The sequence below is a fragment of the Scardinius erythrophthalmus genome (assembly GCF_964197995.2).
Source record: "Scardinius erythrophthalmus genome assembly, chromosome: 3".
NCBI lineage: Eukaryota > Metazoa > Chordata > Actinopteri > Cypriniformes > Leuciscidae > Scardinius > Scardinius erythrophthalmus.
Window position 1 is genome coordinate 8907417 of NC_138223.1, and position 17500 is coordinate 8924916.

The window sequence follows — 17500 nt, forward strand, 5'->3', positions numbered from 1 at the left end:
TGTGTGTGTGTGTGTGTGTGTGTGTGTGTGTGCAGTTACGTGAAGTACTGTGAGCAGTATCAGCCCCATGACCCAATAATGCAAGGATGCCTTCCCAGCAACCCCTGGATCACAGATGATGTTATGTTTTGGAACATGAACTCTGAAGCGTGAGTCGCATTAACACACGAATAACCATTTTAATGTTACTTAAACTCCTGAAGTATAATAATGTCTGAAGGTCAGTAATTGCTCTGTATAACTGTTGTCCTGAAACAGAGTTGCTCTGCCGACTAAACTGCGTGTGGAGCGCTGGAGCTTTAGCTTCATGGAGCTGCTGAACGACCCAATGGGCAGGAAAGAGTTCCTTGTTTATTTGGAGAAAGAATTCAGCGGTAAACACACACCCACACACAAACACACACACACACACACACGTACTGTGTTGGTACCATGGTATAGTTTCAGCATCAGATCCTAATACCATAGTACATGGATATATAGAGTACCATATACTGAATAAATATTGACCAATAATCGGTTTGCTCAATATTTTGTACTTAAGCAGGTCAGTATTTGGTTTACTGGTAAATGGCGCCATCTGGTGGGTGTATTGAGAATAAAATCCAACAATGCCATCTAATAACTGTTCACAGCTAAAGAGACTTGTTTAATGTAATGTTGGGTTATAATATTTGACTTTGTGTGTAAAAGCCAATCGTGCTTACAATGCTGTTCAAAAGTTTGGGGTCTGTAAGATTGTAAGAAGTGTTTTTGAAAGAAGTCTCTTATGCTCCCCTAGGCTGCCTTTAAAAAAAAATCAAAAATACATTAAAAAGAGTAATACTGTGAAATATTATTGCATTTTAAAATAACTGTTTTTTATTTGAATATATTTTAAAACTTTGAAAAAAAAAATCTTAGTCGAAACCAAACATTGTATGAACAGTGTATGTCAGATGTGTTACAGAAATGTTGGATGCATGTTAAAACAAAAAAAAGTGAAAAACTGCCATAGTGGACAAAATTGTGCTAAATCTTAGATCAAGAGAATACCATGTATTGGTCCAAAAACTTGGTATTATGGTGGTATTCTTTCTCATTTTTAGTTTTGATTCCCTCTTTATATAAACATGTTTTATTTTAACCCAGTTCTGAATAGCGTCCCAAAACTGTCGTTCCTTGTCTGTACGTTTGGAGGTTTTATAGATTCCATTTTTATCCTGCTGCACACTCTGTAGAAATGAATAATGTAACAACTTTTCATGTTTCTCTCTCCCCCGTTCCCTTTCTCATCCCTCCCCTCTCATCATCTTCTTTTGTCCTCTGCTTCTCTCTTGTTATCAGCGGAGAACTTGTGTTTCTGGCAGGCCTGTGAGGACGTTCGTCACGGAGAGACCTCAAAAATTCCAGAGAAAGTGGCAGAGGTTTACAAGTATGACCTCGACAACAGTTTATCCACGTTACAATGTTAAAGACATCTATAATGTATTTTTAAATATTTGAACTTCATAGTCATCAAAGAATCCTAAGATAAATCTTTAATTATATGTATCAAAATATACATTAAAATATTTTAAAATAGAAAACAGTTATTTTAAATTGTAATGGTTCTCTTTTATTGATTTTGATACTTTGTCTTTGATACTTTGTCGTCATACTTTGATTGATTTTGTCTTTCCGCAATCTTTTTTCAGTGTATTCAGGGCTTGACTTTGAACTTTGTTGCTCACCGGCCATTGTGGCTAGTGGTTTTCTAAAGTTACAAGCTACTCTGAATTTTCACTGGCCACAATTTTGACATCGATACCATGGGGGAAACTGCCATATAGATATTTTTTATATTATCTCATAATTTGGCAGCAGGAATATTAGGCTGCTGTCACTTTAAGACCTGACGCACAGATCCATTATACTGTTAAACATGCCTTTTCTTTCTCAACTAAGCGCTGCTGGTATCGTGTGTCTGATATTTCGGTATCGATATGTATCGGAAAAATTATATTTTTGACAACACTACATTGCACATAGTTTATTATTTCAGATGCCTTTTTAAAAGACTACAATTGAAAATATATATATTATATGTGACCCTGGACCACAAAACCAGTCACATGGGTCAATTTTTTGCAATTGAGATTTATACATCATCTGAAAGCTGAATAAATAAGCTTTCCATTGATGAATGGTTTGTTAGGATAGGACGATATTTGGCAGAGATACAACTATTCTGGAATCTGGAATCTGAGGGTGCAAAAAAATCTAAACATTGAGAAAGTCGCATTTTAAAGTTGTCCATTTATGTTCATGATTGTGCTGCATTCACTCACAAAAATAACTGTTTTATATATTTACGGTAGGAAATTTACAAAATATCTTCATGGAACATGATCTTTACTTAATATCCTAATGATTTTTGGCATAAAAGAAAATCAATAATTTTGACCCATACAATGTATTGTTGGCTATATGGCCACAAATATACCCGTGCTACTTGTGACTGGTTTTGTGATCCAGGGTCACATAAAAAATTAAACCTGCCAAAGTGTCTAGTAGGGGTGACTGCATTACACGGCACTGCTGAAATCCACCCAAATTTGGCGGGTGTTAATGTCAAGCCCTGAGTGTAGTTCTTTTAAATGCAAATTTTAAAGAAATACCTAGTTCAGTCATGAAACTCTAGAGGGCGCAGGCTGATAGGTCAACAAGCAATCACATTATTACCTCATGGCACAAGCTGATCGACCCGCTGATCCTGCAGCCAATAAGATTGCTTTCTCAACATTTAAAGTCCGCGTGAACCGTAAGTTGCAAACGACTTTTCTCCAGTGTTGTGACATATTTCCCAGTGAAACGGAATATTGAACAGAGGGCAGGGTTTTACTCTAGCGCTCCTCCTCTCCATCTCTGCTCATAACAGACTAACGGTTTGAGGGGAGTGGTTAAGCGTTTCCCAAACCAAGCCGTCAAACCTACATCATAAGAGAAGGAACGCCATTCCAGACCGGAAGTAACTTTTCAGACTTTGATTAAAGATTACCACGGCAAACTATTTTTTTCTGTGTATTAACTTGCACGGATTAATTTTTCACCACAAGACTAGTAATATAAGCTAACAAAGTAAATAGGGTCAATTTTGATTTCAGTTGGACTTTAAATAGCCTGGTTCATTGTTTGCTGTAAGCTTGTCCTGCACTGCAAGTTTCTCTGAAACCCTCCACCTCCCCCAGCTCCACCTGCCTAGATCTGCTACAGGATTTATGTATGTCTACTTATACAGCAGCAGCATGTCTTACTTGCTCACAGAAGTGTGTCTGTGTAGCAGTAGTAAGTCCATAGCAGATCTAAGGCCCTATTTTAACGATCTAAGCGCATGGTCTAAAGCACATGGCGCAAGTGCAGTAAGGGCGTGTCCGAATCCACTTTTGCTAGTTTAACGACGGGAAAAATGGTCGGCGCTCCCGGCGCATGGTCTAAAAGTGTTGTCCCTATTCTCTTAATGAGTAATGGGTGTGTTTTGGGTGTGTTCTCATCTCCCATTCCCTTTAAATGCCAGTTGCGCTCGCACCATGATGGATTCGCTATTTACATTACGGAATTTGTAAGCGAAAAAACTGAACACATACGTCTCCAGAACGCAAACGGACCTGCTCGTGCACGAGGTAAAACCATCTACGGGACAAGCCGGATTCCACCATATCTTTATGTACACAATATTAATCTTTTATATCGTAATCCTTTTATTTTAAATATTTGGCATGTTTGTGTGCTGCTGCGCATCCCTGTGTGTGTAAGCGCGTTGTGGACCCGCCTTTAGGCGCACATTAATAACGCGCCCATTAAATAACAAAAAAAAAAATCTATTTCTGTTCCTCAAAATAGCAACACGCCAACAATGGGCCTGAACACATCTCATTTTCAGACCAGCACGCCCATGGGCGCACAGATGGGCGCAAATGCATTTGCTATTTAAACAACATGGCACAGGACGTGAAAATGATAACTGCGTCGGGCTGAAACTAGCAAAAATACTTGCGTCGTGCTTGGCGCTGCATTGTGCAGAGAGTATGATAGGGCCCCTAGTCTTCTATGACCAAATACATTAACATTGCCATATTCAGTAACATGCTAAAACTATTCCAAGATTGAATTAAGTTTATTAAATGTTTAAAATACTTTTTTAAAGGATTTTTAAAGATCATAGTGACCTGAAGCATATGCCATGTCTTAACAACCTCTGTATATTTAATCTGTGTGCTATATGAATGAAAGTTTTTCATCACCTGTAGTTTGTCTCTTATTCATGTGATTTATGTGATTGTTTTGCTGAACTTAGTAACTGATCTTCATTCTGATCTATCAGGCAGTTTCTGTCTCCTGGTGCAAGTCGTTGGGTGAATATCGACAGCAAGACCATGGAAAAAACCCTGGAAGGACTCAAGCGCCCTCACCGTTTTGTCTTGGATGATGCTCAAATGCACATTTACTTCCTTATGAAAAAGGTATAACGTTCAATTTGTTTGATAAAATGCTAAATGTGTGCTATTTTTCTACTCAAAAAAATTTCTTATAATCAATGTTGAATACAGTTGAAAAAAAAAAAATATATATATATATACATATTTTTGTGAAAACTGTGATACTTATTTCAGTCTTCTTGAATAGAAAGTTCAAAATAGCAGCATTTATTTGACAGAAATTTTTATGACAATGTAATTGTCTTTTCTATCACTTTTGATCAATTTAATGTGTCCTTGCTGAATAAAAGTAAACTTCTGAATGGTATTGTAAATGAACATAACTTCCAAGTTATTGATAAGGTGTCAATTTAACTGGGTCATTTGTGATTGGATCATCCAAAAGGATTTGAATATTCTTGCCGATGTTTATTAGATGTAATTTGTGTTTCTTTGTAGGATTCGTACCCTCGCTATCTTAAATCCGACCTCTACAAGAACTTATTAGCCAGAGCCATAGTACCACAGGAAACTAAGAAAAGGTAAAAGTGCAAATGGAACAACAGCTAAAGATGCATAAAACCCATATTGATGAGTCTGCAAAGCAAGAGAAGTCTTATGAGTGTGTTTCTGTGTGCATGTCCAGTGGGTTCCCCTTCATGCGCCGCCAGCGTCACTCCAGCCCCTCACCGGCTCTCGCCACACTAACCGCAGAGGAAGATGGGAAGGCAAAGAACTTGAACTCTGTCAAACAAAGCAATCCCGGAACTGCATCCCAGCTTTAAACATGCACACAACAGTTACTGCTATTTAAAACACTTTTTTTTTGTGCTACTTGGTGTTACCTCTGGTTGTCATCTCCGGTTGTACTCTAAAAAAAAAAAAAGATGTTAGCTAAACCGTAGCAATAGCTAAAGGTTATTATTTAAAAAGAATGCTTGATTCACATTTCTCTATCATAGAAGAACAAATTTTCATGCATTTCAAAGACACAATTTATGATGTAGCAATAATGTAATCAGACATGTTCACAATCTCACAAACTTTCAGCTGCTCTACGAATGTTTTCTTCGGTGTTTTAAGCGGAATTTGACTTTTTCACACATTTGTCATGTTTTTAATATATTTATTTGATATAAAGATTTTCCTTTCAGCTATACATTTACTACTGTCACAGTTTATGTACATCATATACTATAAAAATGCTTCTGTGAATACTTGAAGGGATATGATCGGACAGCGTAAATCTAGTACATCTACAGTAAATTTGTCAGTAAAGTTACAGGCCTACATATCCAATTCCAAACATAAAAGAAGGAAACACCTTATGACATAAAAGTGTAGTGTAACAAGTTCTTTATTCAAAGTATATATTTACAACTCAGACACATCTACAAAAGTTTGGAGTCGGTAAGATTTTTTAATGATTTTGACAAAAGTCTATATATACTGTATATAGACCCCACACTTTAGAATGGTAGTGTTTATTTTTAAGATTTTATTGTCAATATGTATTTTTATGCTAACTGCGCAGCGTTAGCTAATTTGATGTTAAACTATGTTCATAACCAAACCTAAAGTTTAATACTACTGTAAGCATTGCTCTAAAAAAAAGCAGAAAATTAAAAGTGAAAATAAAAAAAAGTAACCAGCTTTAAATAATCATTCAATTATTTATTTCTCCATTTATTGGCATATAGATTACAGAACATTTTAAGAAAAGAGGCAGGAATCAGGAGCACGAATAAAAAATGACTCACAAACAACAACAAAGAAACTTTAACATTTTTGATTGCACTTGTTCATTCTCACCCTAAAATGTAAGTGCATATTTGTGCAAATACAAGGCCTACCATTAGACACAAACAAGAACAAGGATTGTCAAGATAATCATTATTAAATCAAACCCAAATCCCATAAGAAAGAAGTAGAAATTATGGGGATTTTATAAATTCTTTATTTTATAAATATTTTATTGACATATATATTAGTTAGGCTCATATTTTTGATTTCAATATCATTTGTAATTCCGATAAAAAATGTATATAAAACATTGTAAAACATCACATTCCAACCCTAACTTTACACTTGACCTCCTCTGGAAAAACAAGAGATGAATTGCCTTGCTGTTACAATTAAATGGAAAAACACGACACTGATTTACATGAGTTTTAAAGGAGAGTTGCCATGTCAGTTTAAACCTAAAAGAAACGTCGACAGAAGCCTTTTCAAGTTTAAAATGGCCTGAGGGTCAGAAGTACAGTATTATGCATATCTAGAAAAAGCCTTGACAAATACAAAGGGTTGTCTGGTCATCAGTTTGTCTGATTCTCATTACAAACACACACATCTGTAGTTTTTCATACCGGCATTCAGCAAGCACCATTTTACACACTGGCTCAAGCAAGCACATTTTTAAGCGAGAGTAAAATGTTCTTCCATTTGAAAAAGTAAGAGCAACGTCTCATAAAGAAATATCAAGGCTTTTAGGGAAGAAGAAGAAGAAGGGAGGTATTTTCTTGTACATTCCTGACAGTGGTACACATAACTGTGTAAAACATGTTTGCTAATAGACTAGGACTACTGTACCTGTTCTCTAGTGTAAGTGAGCAAACACAAGCTCGGAGACACAGACAGCAGTTCTTTGTAGTAATGACAATGCCCAACATGATCTGGAACATCATAAGTACGACCAGACAGAATCTGCAGTTTTAGTTTTGTTTTTTAAAGAAAATCTCTGGAATTCTGTGAAATGGATTTAACGAAAGTAAAATGTGTTATTTAATGGAATATTTAATCCTAAAATGTAAATTCTGTCATCATTTAGACTGTTTCTATCGAGTTCGGTGGGTGCAGATTCCTGTTGGGCGACTCAAATGATGAAAGTGCTGAATAAACTAAAACTAGAAGTGATTTTCCTCAAAAGAGATAACGGGAGACTTTTTTCGTTCACAAAGAACAAACAATTGCAGTGTAAGCAACTCACTCAATCCAATAAACAGATTCTTCAATATAAAGTAAACCTCACAAAAGTGCTTAATGGAGTAATCAGGTTCAAAGGACATTCAAGTTGCCTTTTGATTATATCATAAATAAAAAGTAGTCTATATGACTTGTGCACTATATTCCAAGTCTTCACTATGACTCTCAAAAATCTCCTGTTGTGTTGGTTTATTGGTTTAGAATGAGAGTAAAATGACATTTTTGGGTGAACTATCCCTTTAAGTAGTTATAAACATACAGTACACCTGCGTTGCAGTGGTTTTGGTGACTTCAGAAGAGAATCTTTCATTAAAGCTTGACGTGTTTCATAAAGCTAACGGCTAACATATATTTTTTGTAAAACTGTAGAAATTGCACATGAAAATCCATCAGGGTTTGTGCAGAAATCAATACCAGTTTATTTAGGTATCAGTGTAAAGCTCTACTTTCTCATTTTTACATCTCCTGTAGCTGCAGATTTTGTTTGTCCAGCCCCAGGGGGGGACGTGTTTTTCGCGGGGTGGTAAGAGGAAGACCACGCTTGTGGCCACCATGACATGCCATATGGAATGAGTGTAGTAGTAGTTGCTATCCGTCTGTGCAAAGACGTACACACACACTCCAATCAATGCAGATACAATGCCTGGGAGCAGGAACAACACCCAGCGGCGCCATAATGGAGGGTAACAATGACGACGTTTCACACCTCGATAAACCTGTTGGGTAACACAAATGAACAGGACAGGAAATATTTCAAAACTGCTGTGACAAGTGAACTTGAGTGCTTTATGCCGGGTTCAGACTGCGCAATACTTGCACGGTCATAAAAATCTAATTTTATCTCGTAGTGCGTTATAGTGGACGACAACCGGGACCGCGTCTGCAACGCTTCACGATATCACGATGAGATTTTTCCCCGTGAAGTTGACGAATAGGAGTGCAGAAGCTCTTTTTCAATCTTTTTCAACAGTTTCAGAGCCAAAAACTTCCTCCCTAGACCGAAAAAGACACTATTGAAATGAATCTCAGAAACTGATTGAAATCTGACATCAGAAGCATGAGATCATTAACAGTGTATTGCCTACATTCAATACAGATTCATTCAAGGCTTCACAGTCTGAGTGTGTTTACTGGTCGTTTACCATTGTTTGTTAAATACTCTTGTTTCCAGAAGTCAGTCGCTAGTTCCACCTTCTCCGTGAAGCACGTCATCACAGACGGCAAACGATGATTGCAAGAATTTAATGTATATAAATGAACAAAATCGCATCATCTGACACTATCGTAACAAACAAAAATATTGTGTAGTTTGAACCCGGCATTAGTAAAATCATTTAATTGAGACTGTCAAGATCCTTTTGAAGTTGAATCTGGTGGGATTTAATTTCCCTTGTGCAAAATAAAAGCTCAGAAAAACTTCGAAGCATAGATTTTTTTTATTAAACTGGTAAGGATAAGTGGGTATAGATCAGTTTTTTTTTTTTACAAAAATAACTTTTAAATCTGCTTTGAAATAATTTTATTATATCAAACAACAGAAACTTGTATCTGGCTCATTTTTTAAATATATTTGGACTATAAAAAAAAAGTATTTTCTGCTCACCAAGGCTGCATTTATTTGATCAAAAATACCATGAAACAGTAATATTGTGAAATACTATTACAATTTGAAATAACTGTTTTCTTTTTTAATATATTTAGCTGAATTTTCAGCATCATTCCTCCAGTTTTCAGTGTCACATGATCATTCAGAAATCATTCTAATGTGCTGATTTGCTGCACAAGAAACATTTCTTATTTTTTATCAATGTTGAAAACAGTTGTGCTGCTTAGTATTTTTATGGAAACCATGATACTTTTGATGAACAGAAAGTTAAAAAGAACAGCATTTATTTGAAATAGTAATCTTATATAATATTATACATATCTTTACTATCACTGAATACCTGCTGAAGGTATTACTTTCTTAAAAAATAAATAAAAACTTACTGACCCTAAACTTTTGAAGGGTAGTGTATTTATTATTACATATATAAAAACATAATATCACTAGTCTGATTCAGTATCAACAAAAAACAATCTTTAGTGATGGAAAAGTCAGGCTTACCCAGGAAGTGACCATAATGACCAAAGCAACGAGGACTGGGCCTAGAAGGTTCCACAACCCCCTGCGGTCCAACTGCATCGCCATGGAAATGACAAGAGTGCCCGCCATAAACAATAACTGCAATGTAAGAACATTTGAAGCTATTAAAACTGACATGCAACGCATAACTGAAGTTTTATTAAGTAAATAATTACTGATTAAAGTGTTATGAATATGCATGTTAAAGGGGTCATATCAAGAACTTGTTCTTTTTAAATAAAGCTTTTTAAATGTAAACAGTTTCAGAGCCAAAAACTTCCTCCCCAGTCCGAAAAAGACAATCGATTGAAATGAATCTCAGAAACTGATTGAAATCTGACATCAGAAGCATGAGAACATTACAATGGATGGCCTACATTCAATACAGATTCATTCAAGGCTTCACAGTCTGAGGGTGTTTACTGACAGTAAGAAAGTGAAAATTGTGTGTGTGTGGGGGGGGGGGGGTATTTATTAGTTGATCAATGACTTTATCTTTAAATTTACACAATAAAATGATTAATTCAATTCAACATGATTTTAAAGTGTTTTTTAATAAAATGATTAATTCAATTCAACATGATTTTAAAGTGTTTTTTATTGTTTCAGAGTAACTATGAACTTGGTATCCACTATCACAACAATACTTCCTTTAAAGAACAGGTAGGTCTAGTTAAACATGCTATGCTATTTAAAGACCATTCCTATACATAGTTCCTACATGACGTCACAACATACGGGCATTTGCCGACCCGGCGCCATTTCTGTGGGCATGTTGTGGGCAGAACATTAGAAGAAGAAGCTGAAACGAGTTAATTTCGTGATAAAAAGTGAAAATGGTCATCTCCTGCTGGGTCAATGGATGTTCAAATCGTGCCGGAGGTTCAGTTAAATTGGAATTTTACAGTATACCCGTCATTAGACTTAATGAATGTGAGAAAACTAAGCTTTTGTCAGAACAACGATGGAGGTTATGGCTGGCGAGGATAAACATGAAAGAAACTCCCTCAAAACACGCAAGAATTTGCTCAGAGCACTTTGTGTCAGGTGCACAATGTTGTGTTTTATTGCGAGTGTACACAAATATAAGTTAACACTTTGCAGTTTGAATGATGTCCTGCATGAACAAAATGACAAGGTATTAAAAACAGACAAAAACAACATTGTTTCCACTGTTCGATCGCGCCCGCACCTCTCTCTCTCTCTCACACACACACACACACACACACACACACACACACACACACACACACACACACACACACAGATCCACACCATTTATGACTGAAATTTTCGCATTGTACCTCTCTCTGTCTTGTGTTAATAGAGTCTCTTTATAATCTCTTTATAGTCTCTGTCACTTTGTCTCTTCATAATTTTCGTAACATTATAAACAGAAAGAAATATTCGAAATTTGCTTGTAAAACTTTGTAAACACAGCAGCTTATGCCATCAAAGATGGCGTCTCCGGGGAGGTCACGTGACATTAATTGGCCTGTGGGAGCTACGTATTATGACAAGGTCATAATTCATCATATTTGACAAGGTGATACAGGATCTATTTGACAGTTTTCATGATTTAAACTAGTGAATGTACATGGGAGTATGTGTGCCATTTTATTGTTTTAAATGGCAGCATGCAACAGTTTCAGTTTCACCCTGCTGATGTCTGCTGATAGGCTGCTATTAAGAGGATTTTTTTAAATATATTTTTTACATTCAATATTTTTTCAAACTTTTGAAATTTAAACTTACAACTTTAAAAATAGTAATAATAATATTAACAATAATCATTTCTGAATACGTGTTTCTATTGTTGTATTCTAATAATTATTTAGTTATTGTGTCAGAAGAAATAAAAATACAAATATTTTCTGCAGATTGTTTATCAGACACTTAAACAGCTGTATTATACTGCTCAATCTCAACTTATTGGAGATGCTGTAAACCTTTCCACCAATGACAAGACTCTTAACACATCTACCATGACTCCGCCCACCAATGTTATTGTGACCAATCATAATCCACATTTTTAACAAGAATAATGACTTTTATCTATAAAAATAATGCTATACATAAAATAGTACTTACATATTTGATTGGCTCCTGAAGCCGTGCCATGCACACAATGGTCACCCACACTGACACCACAGATCCCAAGAAATCACAGAACTGGAGGGTGTCGTAGTCCATGATACACATCACAGTCACACCAGGCTGGTCACACGCATGATAAAACTGCAAAACACACAATCATTATGACTACAAAATACACAATGTGCATTCTGGAACGACAGAATGATGGATGGATGGATGGATGGATGGATGGATGGTAGACAGAACAATAGTTAGATAGATATAACAATATAACGACATAATGATAAACAGACAGAAAGAAAAACAGATACACAGATAGAACAAGACAGACGATAGACAGACAGACAGACAGACAGACAGACAGATGGATCAGACAGACAGAGAGAGAGATAGATAGATAGATAGATAAGACAGACAGACAGACAGACAGACAGACAGACAGACAGACAGACAGACAGACAGACAGACAGATAGATAGATAGATAGATAGATAGATAGATAGATAGATAGATAGATAGATAGATAGATAGATAGATAGATAGATAGATAGATAGATAGATAGACAGACAGACAGACAGACAGACAGACAGACAGACAGACAGACAGACAGACAGACAGACAGACAGACAGACAGACAGACAGACAGATAGATAGATAGATAGATAGATACACACCGTGGAGAAAAACATGGTAAAGAAGTAGATGGCAGCCTCGATGAGGTATCCTCTGTAGAGCGCCACGATGATGGGCGGGATGAAGAAAAGGTTACTAAAGGTGAGGAGCAGAGCTGCTGCCATCTGTCGAGAGAACGACTGCGCGGTCACTCCATCCGTACAGCCCCATCCCTGCCAACCTGTCGACAGCAAACAACACAAACAAGAACCAATGCCACAACTCAGTACTCATTCATGTTTATGGCCAGCTGTTGGTGTGTTTGTGTGTGTGTGTGTATGCTTACCTGCTTTGCACACACATGCGCCATAGAGGTAGCTGTTCGTGCGTAGCAGTCTGCACTCTCCGTACGGCCCACAGTCATCAATGCACGCACTCACACTTACAGACACACTCACTACGGCTGATGCGTTCCTGCAGTCAACACTGGAAAGTCAACACAGAAAATGTTCAGAATGTGATTTGGTCTCACTTTATATTAGATGTCTATGAACTGTACTTATGTCAAAACATTTATTTGTTAGGTGCAATGTACTTTTTGTGTTCATGTTTAGCAAAACACTTTTGCTGTTATTAAGTTGGGGTACGGTTAGGGTTAGGGACAGGTTTGGTTAGGTTTAAAGGTGGGTTAAGGTGTAAGGTGTAAAAATAAATTAATTACAGGTGTAATTACATCCAGGTATTACATAGAACAATGTAAAAAGATGTATGTACACAATAAGATGCCAAGGTGTTCCTGGTCTTACTGTGGACAATTCATCAGTGCACATTATTCCATCAAATTGACCACCATTAATTATCCAATTATAGATGAATCTAATTATTAAATGAAGTCCAGCCTATTTTTTCTTGTTTAACATCCTGTTTCCCTTGGAAATATGGAAGTAAACTAGATTGCAAATGACGTTTCATCTTATCTAAAGTCACTACCTGTCACTGCACACGGTCTGGAGACTGAGGTACCACACTGCTGCATCTGGGAATGGGATCCTCAACAGTGCGTGTGATTCATTGCTGCTCACGCTCAGAGAATAGCCCTGTGCAAACCCTAGATGCATACAAACACAAACACACACACATATTCAAATGTGACATGCAGGAGAATGTTAAGCATGTACTCCATAATGCACAAATCTGAAAGTGTGACTAACCTGTAGCACAAGTCTGGCTGCGGTTCAGATGAAGTACGGGAGCAAAAGGTGTGAGACATGCTTTGACACGAGCAAATCCACCAACCAGAGAACTCTATGCCACAAACACAAGAGTTATGTTAATGTTGAATCAAAATTACAATACAATATAAATCACAAATACACACTGATATAAGTTTAATACTCTAAATAGATCATGATGCATTTTTAATATCTTAATGGTTGTGGTGAATATGTGGTGCTCAATTGAAATAAGTCATGAGAGGCTGCACATTTACCACAGCTAAAGGACAACGTTAGGCACGAGGCAAAGTGGACAGCTCATCCACACTCATCCAATTAATATCTATTTTACAATCATCTTTTTGCATTTTTGTACATGAATTAATTTTTCTAAATACTTTACTTTATATTAGCAGTCATATATTATTATTATTCATGATTTCTGAAGGATCATGTGACAATGAAGACTGGAGAAATGATGCTGAAAATTAAGTTTTGCCATCACAAGAATTAATTACATTTTAAAACAGAGAAATAGAAAGGTTTTTTACATTGAAATAATATTCCACAATATTACAGTTTTTACTGTATTTTTGAATACTGTATACTGATGAAATAAATGCTGCTTTAGTTAACACAAGAGACTTCTATCAAAAACATTAAAGGGATACTTCACAGTTTTTTCATATTAAACTATGTTATTCCCTTAACTAAGACGAGTTGATACATACCTCTCTCATCTCAGTGCGTGCACTCAATCGCTCTGGCGCGCGGCGACACTTTGATAGCACTTAGCTTAGCCCAGTTCATTCATTAGGGTCCAAACAGAGATGAAGTTAGAAGCGAACAAACACCTCCACGTTTTCCCTATTTAAATACAGTTACACGAGTAGTTACACGACCAAGTATGGTGACACAAAATAAAACGTGGCGCTTTTCTAAGCGGGCAACTCGGGAGCACTTCGATTCGGCGCAGTAAAAAGTCACGTTGGTTCTAATGACAGAAGTGAGAGGGAGAGGATTTTTCAGGAGTGACTTTTTACTGCGTCGAGTCAAAGTGCTCCCGAGTTCCAAGTGCTATTCCACCATACACTATGGTTATTGCTTAGAAAAGCGCACGTTTTATTTTGTGTCACCATACTTGGTTGTGTAACTACTCGTGTAACTGTATTTAAATAGGGAAAACGTGGAGGTGTTTGGTCGCTTCTAACTTCATCTCTGTTTGGGCCCTAATGAATGAACTGGGCTAAGCTAAGTGATATCAAAGTGTCGCCGCGCGCCAGAGCGATTGAGTGCACGCACTGAGACGAGAGAGGTATGTATCAACTCGTCTTAGTTAAGGGAATAACAGTTTAATATGAAAAAACGGTGAAGTATCCCTTTAAGAAATCTCATCAACCGCAAACTTTTGAATGGTAAATTATATCATTATTACATGCTTACAGTGTTCAGGTTAAGCTGTACAACAAATGTGCCGCCACTATCACTGGAAGAGTGCTCAAGTGTCAGCACAGTTGGAAGGTCAGAGGTCACGCTGAGGTTGCTGTTGGAAACGGTGAAGCGTAGTGATAGCACATCCTGTTCGTCTCTGAACACTGAAGGGCTTCTCATGCACATTGGCTCAGAGGTGTTAGCAAGGAGGCCCGGTTGGTCTCTCGTGGAAACGGAAGCGTTGCTGAGGGCACCTGAGCTGTTGCTTTGGGGAGCAATGATGGTACGAGTAAAGGCTGAGGTGTTGAAATCTGAAGAGACGCTCAAAGGTTTACATCCCACTGTGTGTATGAAGTGAGAGAGGATGGAAAGAGATTTAAGAGTCAAGCAAAAACTAGCAAAGAAGTGTTCTAGGAAAATAAAAGTGATAGGTAAATGAAAACAGACCTGTGACATTGGCAGAGATGTTGAAATCTATTGTCGCGTTTGGTTGATTAGACTCAACCGTGACCAGCAACCAGGTGTTCCACGGAGGAATGAGGACCGATGCGAAGCAGCTCTCTAACCCTGAACAGTTCTGTTTCACTTCTGAGCCCTGCCTCAAAGTGCTGGAGCCTACAGTGATTGACAGCCCGCAATCATTTCCCAGCATTACAGAACAGTTCAAGATGAAAACATCCAACCTGGAGGAGAACTCTGGAACAAAAACCCTACACAGAGACAAGATGCATAAAAATACTTTACATTTCAACAAAAACAGACACTAAAAATTACATTAATGCATTGATAACAACAAGAAATGTTTAACCAGATCAGCATATTAGAATGATTTCTGAAGGATCATGTGACACTGAAGACTGGAGTAATGGCTGCTTTGCCATCACAGGAATGAATTACATTTTATATAAAATTGTTAAGTTATAACAGTTATTTTGAATTGTATATTTTAAAATAATAATTAAATAATATTTCACAATATTACTGCTTACTGTATTTTTGATCAAATACAGTGCTATGCATAAGTTTAGACACCCATGCTAAAGTTGACTTAAAGGCTGGATTTTTCCTAATTTTTTTAATTAAGGCATTAAGTTAAATTTCCAAAAGATGATTTTGTATTCCTCTTTTTAGTCAACTTAAGCATGGGTGTCTAAACTTATGCATAGCACTGTAAATGCAGAATTTGAGAGCATATAAGAGTTGAACTTGAATATAATCTACTTAACACACACACACACACACACACACACACACACACACACATGAACACAGAACATACTTAAAAAGAGCTGGAGCTGAAGTTAGTGTTTGATAGAGAGGAATGTTGTATTGCAGGATTGGCAGGTCAGCAGCTCTTCTCAAAAACATCTGTGCCTGGAATAAGTATGAGCAAGATGGCAGACCCTAAAATAGAAAGTAACAAACAACATACCGCAATAAGGCTTTATGCTTTTATAAGAAGGTTACTGCATATGTTTCATAAAATAAACACAATAAATACTTCATAATTAATCCAATTATAATTCTTCGGCCAAGCAATGTAGTTCTTCAAAAAACACACCTGTTGCTCTATCTTGCCGTCATCTTTGGGCAGGTGAGCAGCAAGGAACCAGTCACCAGGTTTGGGGTGCGTCACATTGAACAGGGTCACACTGACGCTCTGTCCACTGGGAACGGTCAGAGTCAAGTTGTGAGCAAGAGACACTGATGTGTCGTTCGGAAAGGTTGTTTGTATGGGGTTGATGACCGGGGGAGCTCCTGCTCTAAAGTGCCTGTTCATGTGCATTAGATGGACAAAAGTCAATGTTAAGCAAAGAAATTAAACAAAATGAATTGCTACTTCTTTTTTGTCTACTTTAATAACCAACTATTATAGTGTACAGCACTTCTTCCAGAGAGAGTCCCTCTGACCAGTGTACTTTTACACTGTTGCCGCAGGTTGTTTTTGTAGTCTGTGGGTTAAAGCGACCACACACACTCCTCCCCCAGAACTCAATTTTACCCCCCGGAACATGAATGGGCTTGTTCTGAACATAATTGGGCGGGTTTTGAATAGCAATTAGGCTGGTTTTGTTACACAAACCTAGCAACTTGGGGTTAAAGACTCCATAAAATGGCTTGACACCAATTTCTTTCTTTCCTTTTATAAGTACATTACGTGACATTTTCTGACATCTGTATGTGCTCTTTTCAGTTTTGGAGCTGAAGGTATCCTGGTATTAATACAGTACACAATAAACCTGGCTCCTCAGTTAGAGTTCTCAGGAGAATCTATCTTCTGTATACAGTCTCCAATAAAGAGATCATTCTCAGAGGTGCAAAATCATAAGTACACATTAAAATATCTTATACTTATAAACCATTAGAAACATTAAAACCCACACCAGATATTTTTGTTTGCAAATGTGATTTCAACGATTACCACAGTAACATAATTTTAGCCAAAATACCATAGCAACTACAGCTATTATTGTAACCGTAAAACCCTGTATATTAATATGGGTTTCAGGATTTTTCAGTCATTTTTTTTTCCATAGTGTTGAGTAATAATACCAAGTTCTCTATAAAATGTACCTACAGTTTTAAATTGATAACTTTTTGGA

The 17500-nt window shown here is 36.9% G+C and overlaps 2 protein-coding genes across 2 annotated transcripts in view; one reads left to right on the forward strand and one right to left on the reverse strand.

The window, feature by feature from the left end:
* rgs11 (regulator of G protein signaling 11) overlaps positions 1-6200 on the forward strand; it is a 17447-nt gene extending 11247 nt beyond the window's left edge. The window contains exons 12-17 of the mRNA XM_081360418.1: positions 36-149; positions 259-374; positions 1327-1414; positions 4343-4481; positions 4896-4978; positions 5083-6200. Coding sequence (XP_081216544.1) covers positions 36-149; positions 259-374; positions 1327-1414; positions 4343-4481; positions 4896-4978; positions 5083-5221 — 679 coding nt within the window. The 3' untranslated portion in view covers positions 5222-6200. The remainder of the gene's footprint in view (positions 1-35; positions 150-258; positions 375-1326; positions 1415-4342; positions 4482-4895; positions 4979-5082) is intronic.
* Positions 6104-17500, reverse strand: part of pgap6 (post-glycosylphosphatidylinositol attachment to proteins 6) — a 12238-nt gene continuing 841 nt past the window's right edge. The window contains exons 3-13 of the mRNA XM_081360417.1: positions 16459-16669; positions 16177-16301; positions 15345-15607; positions 14910-15238; positions 13464-13557; positions 13243-13360; positions 12599-12738; positions 12315-12493; positions 11635-11781; positions 9526-9642; positions 6104-8134 (exon numbers count right to left, since the gene is read on the reverse strand). Coding sequence (XP_081216543.1) covers positions 7841-8134; positions 9526-9642; positions 11635-11781; positions 12315-12493; positions 12599-12738; positions 13243-13360; positions 13464-13557; positions 14910-15238; positions 15345-15607; positions 16177-16301; positions 16459-16669 — 2017 coding nt within the window. The 3' untranslated portion in view covers positions 6104-7840. The remainder of the gene's footprint in view (positions 8135-9525; positions 9643-11634; positions 11782-12314; positions 12494-12598; positions 12739-13242; positions 13361-13463; positions 13558-14909; positions 15239-15344; positions 15608-16176; positions 16302-16458; positions 16670-17500) is intronic.